General features: G+C 50.8%; 1 protein-coding gene across 1 annotated transcript in view; it reads left to right on the top strand.

Moving 5' to 3' along the window:
- The window catches only part of Cramp1l (Crm, cramped-like (Drosophila)), a 47,634-nt gene that overhangs the window by 16,630 nt on the left and 26,875 nt on the right, over nucleotides 1-4,129 (top strand). Inside the window, exons 6-7 of the mRNA XM_013011264.1 lie at nucleotides 285-368; nucleotides 3,125-3,173. Coding sequence (XP_012866718.1) covers nucleotides 285-368; nucleotides 3,125-3,173 — 133 coding nt within the window. The remainder of the gene's footprint in view (nucleotides 1-284; nucleotides 369-3,124; nucleotides 3,174-4,129) is intronic.

Below are 4,129 nucleotides of genomic sequence, written 5' to 3'. Positions count from 1 at the left end.
TTTGAACCGTGATCCTCAGATCTCAGCCTCCTGAGTAGCTAGGATGACAGGCGTGAGCCACCGGCTCACCTGGCAATGTGTAGATTTTTATTTTGAACATTTCCAACAGTGTTCCTGTATGCTCTGCCAGCTTCTCCCGCGGTCGGCATTGTGCATGAGTGAGGGGCCGGGTCGCTGTGTCAGCGGAGCCTCCTGGGATCCACTCTGCGTCACTCTGCACGCACAGTTGCACCTGCTGAGTATCTGCCCCCCTTCCTGAGCGCTGTCTTTCTCTTGTCCTGCAGTGTTCTCTCGAGGGCTGAAGAAGTCATCTCAAGAGCTATATGGCCTCATCTGCTATGGGGAGCTCCGCAAGAAAATCGGGGGCTGTGAGTATCGCTGCCCATTCCAGAACGGCAAAGTGGCACTCAAGTTACTCTTGTACATCTTTGGAGCCTATGCGGGGGCTGTTGGCACAGGGAACTGTCGGAGCCCTTGGCCCTGCAAGGGGTTCTCCTCAGGAACTGTCCTGGTTCACTGAGCTTGCCACTGTGGAGTCCCCAGCCCCACTGCTCTGCTCTGTCCTCTTGAGGAAGTACCTCTTGACCTATTTGTGTTTTCCCAAGCATGTGTGCATAGGCTGCTCTCTCTGAGCCCCTTGTAAAATGAATTTGAAACTTCTCTTCAACATACCTCGTTCTGCCTAGGGTTTCTGACTGGAGTCTCTGTCCTGTCCTGGAGTGTCCACACACTGATTATGTGAAGCACCCTCGTGGCTTCTCCGTGGGCTAGTGTCATCCATTTAGAAAAGGATTGTGAGCACTCAAGCTTGAGGGCAGTAAGTGATCTGCTTAGGGTTGTCTGCTTCTTCAGCCTGGAGAGGCAAGGTGGGCACCACCACCCTTGAATAGCGGTTCCTTGTTGGCTCCTTAGTCCATGCCTTCATGAGCAGAAAAGTTCTGTGCAAAGGTCTGCTTGGGCCTGGTACAGCGCCACAAGCCTAGGGGCTGGTGATGGGTGCCAGGGGGTAAGGTGTGGTATTCCTTATATCCGTGTCCTCTGAGACCATTCAGCCAGGGGCTGGAGCGTCTCAGGTCACCAAGGTGGGCTTCCTTGTCTCCTCTCCCCTTCCCCTCTTTCTGTCTTTCTAAGAACAAAGTCAAAAAGTCCCATGTGTCAACAAGGCCCATGTGTCAACAAGTGGTCTTGTTTCATAGCCTGCTCCCTCGGGCTTCACCCCCAGCTCTCAGTGTCTAACCTGCCAAGTGCAGACCAGACTGCAGGGTCTTGTGCCTGCCCCCCCACTCCCTCTCCTGAAGATGTGTCCTGAGCAGGTTCCAGGCCAGGTCTCTGTCCGGAGCTGCCACGCCCTCCACAGGCCTCTTGGCTGTGGCACAGGGAGGTGGGAGGCGGTGCATCTGACTCCATTTCCACGCGTGCTCACTGCATGTGCCCTCTCCAGAAGCATCATTTCCCTTTCAGCGGAAAACTGCTGAGTTTTTATTTATTTATTCATTTATTTTTGCCAGGCCTAGGGCTTGACTTACAGGCCTGGGCACTGTCCCTGAGTTTTTTCTGCTCAAGGATAGCACTGCACCATTTGAGCCACAGCGCCACAGCTGGATTTTTCTGTGTCTGTGGTACTGAGGAATTGAACGTAGGGCTTCATACCTGCCAGGAAAGCACTCCGTCAGTAAGTTACTAAAGCTTTTATTTTTTATTTTTTTGGTAGGTTGGTTGTCTTGAACTCTGGGGCTGCACGTTGTCCCTCAGCTCTTCAGCTCAAGGCGAGGGCTCTGCCACTTGAGCCACAGCACTACTTCCTGTATTTCTTATCAAGGAAGAAGCCAGTTGCACCAACTATGATTTCTTTTAGTTATTTACCCAAAAAACTTTAATTTTGTCTTTCTTTTTGGTTAGTCGTGGGGCTTGAACTCTGGGCCTGGGCGCTGTCCCTCAGTTCTTCAGCTCAAGGCGAGCGCTCTACCACTTGAGCTACAGCACCACTTCCGGTTTTCTAGTGGTTTATTGGAGATAAGAGTCTCACGATGTTCCTGCCCAGGCTGGCTTTGAACCGTGATCCTCAGATCTCAGCCTCCTGAGTAGCTAGGATGACAGGCGTGAGCCACTGGTGCCTGGCTTTTAATTTTGTCTTTATTCTGAAAAAAAATTTTTTTTTGCTGCATATAGAATTCTGACTTGATAGTTTCCCTTTTCTCTCCCTCCTGTCTTCTCTTCCTTCACTGGCTTAAACCCAGGGAGTGCAGGTACCCGACAAGGGCGCTACCACCGAGACGTGTCCCCCGCCCCTCAGCTCCTCCTTCATTGAGTTCACATTGTCCAGGTCTGGCCGGCGCTGTTCCCCCGACCCTCAGCCCCTCCTTCATTGAGTTCTCACTGTCCAGGTCTGGCCGGCGCTGTTCCCCCGGCCCTCAGCTCCTCCTTCATTGAGTTCACATTGTCCAGGTCTGGCCGGCGCTGTTTCTAGTGAGGACCATTGGGCTCTTGTTCCTTCTGTAGGAGTGCAGTCTGTGTCTGGCTGCTTTTACAGTTTCATCTTTATCTTTTCAACCTGGCTGTATATTATTGGTCCCCAATCATGCAGAAGATTTAAATGAACTTTAGAGTGAGCGCCAACGTTCCCTACCTCAATTCTCCCATTAGCTTCTTTCCCACACATACTGAGGACAGCGATGAGACTGGAGAAAACAGTGTGGGCATCAGACGTTACCATTCCCTGGGATTCTGAGGATTCAGCCTATATACCTGAGGGTCCACACACAGTCAGCAGGGAAAGTGTGCCCAGTATGTCACAGGCCATGGATCCTAGAAGAAGCAAACTCACCAGAGCTGGGTGATCTGGGCTAAGGCAGCAATTTATTTGTCCGTGTCAAGGGATGAGGAAGAAGGACTCATTTTTGCAGAGAGCATGGTGGACTCTTGAGAAAGTGATGAGGAGGAGCTATACAGGTGTGGAAGCTCTGTGGGGTGAAAGGCCTTAGCTGTAGGTGGGGAGGTAGAGTTACCATAGATCTTTTAGTCTGGAAAAGCCCAGATACTCAGTATCAGGATTTGGAGTCTGGGAGGAAGGTGATAACAATGAAAAGAATCTAATGGCTTCACTCATTTGTCTTTCCATTTAAAGGCATGGATGACAAGAACGCGACGAAGTTGAATGAACTCATTCAGGTTGGGTAAGTCCCAGTGGAATGTACTGTGAGGTGTTCACTCCTGGGAGTACATTTATTGAAATACAGAAGTGAGTGCTTTCTCCACAAGGACCACCACAGTTGGAGCTTCCTGTCCCTCAGGCTTGCCATTCATTTGTGCAAAGGGGGTTCAGCCCGGGGCAGTGACTGTTCCCATGTACCCATGTCTGCAGTTTGATCTGAGCACAGCCAGATTCTCTGCTCTGTCCTTGCCCTGGTATTTACATGTCTTCTCTTTCCCCTTATGTTTTCACCAGTCTCCTGGGCTACTTCCAGTGGCCTCTCTGGCCTCCTCTTGCTCTGGAGCCAGTGCTCCCTGCTTGCTGGCTGGCTGCTCCTCTTCCCTGATTTGCAGAGCTCAACTGTTCTTGCACTCACAAACCACCAGGGTCATGGACTGCTCAGTTGAGGCATGCTCAATCCTGGCTGCTTTTGACCATCTCTGCTTCCAGGGTGTCATTTACACAACGCTTGTTCTGTGAATAGAGCCTGACTGGTCCTCAGGATTTTTTGGTACACTGTCTGGCACTCACTGGCCTAGCCTGTGCAGTTTGCCTTGGAATCTTCTTGAATATTTCTATGTTCTGATAGTCTCCAGAGTCAGCCCCCAAGCTCGGAAGGTGTCAGCATCCTGAACGCTTCAGTTTTATGGCTGCCCTCTGGTTCTCTCTTGAGGCTGTATCAGTACCATCTTCAGCTCCTATCTCACAGCACTTTTTTTTTTTTTTTTTTTTTTGATCAGTCATGGAGCTTGAACTCTGGGCCTGAGCGTTGTCCCTCAGCTCTTCAGCTCAAGGCTAGTGCTCTACCACTTGAGTCACAGCGCCACTTCTGGTTTTCTAGTGGTTTATTGAGATAAGAGTCTCATGGACTTTCCTGCCCTGGCTGGCTTTGAACCGTGATCCTCAGATCTCAGCCTCCTGAGTAGCTAGGATGACAGG

This window comes from Dipodomys ordii, unplaced genomic scaffold (assembly GCF_000151885.1).
Source record: "Dipodomys ordii isolate 6190 unplaced genomic scaffold, Dord_2.0 Scaffold14, whole genome shotgun sequence".
In the NCBI taxonomy this organism is placed as follows: Eukaryota; Metazoa; Chordata; class Mammalia; order Rodentia; family Heteromyidae; genus Dipodomys; species Dipodomys ordii.
The sequence above is the reverse complement of the archived record's forward strand: the minus strand, read 5'-3'. Positions and strand labels throughout refer to the sequence as shown.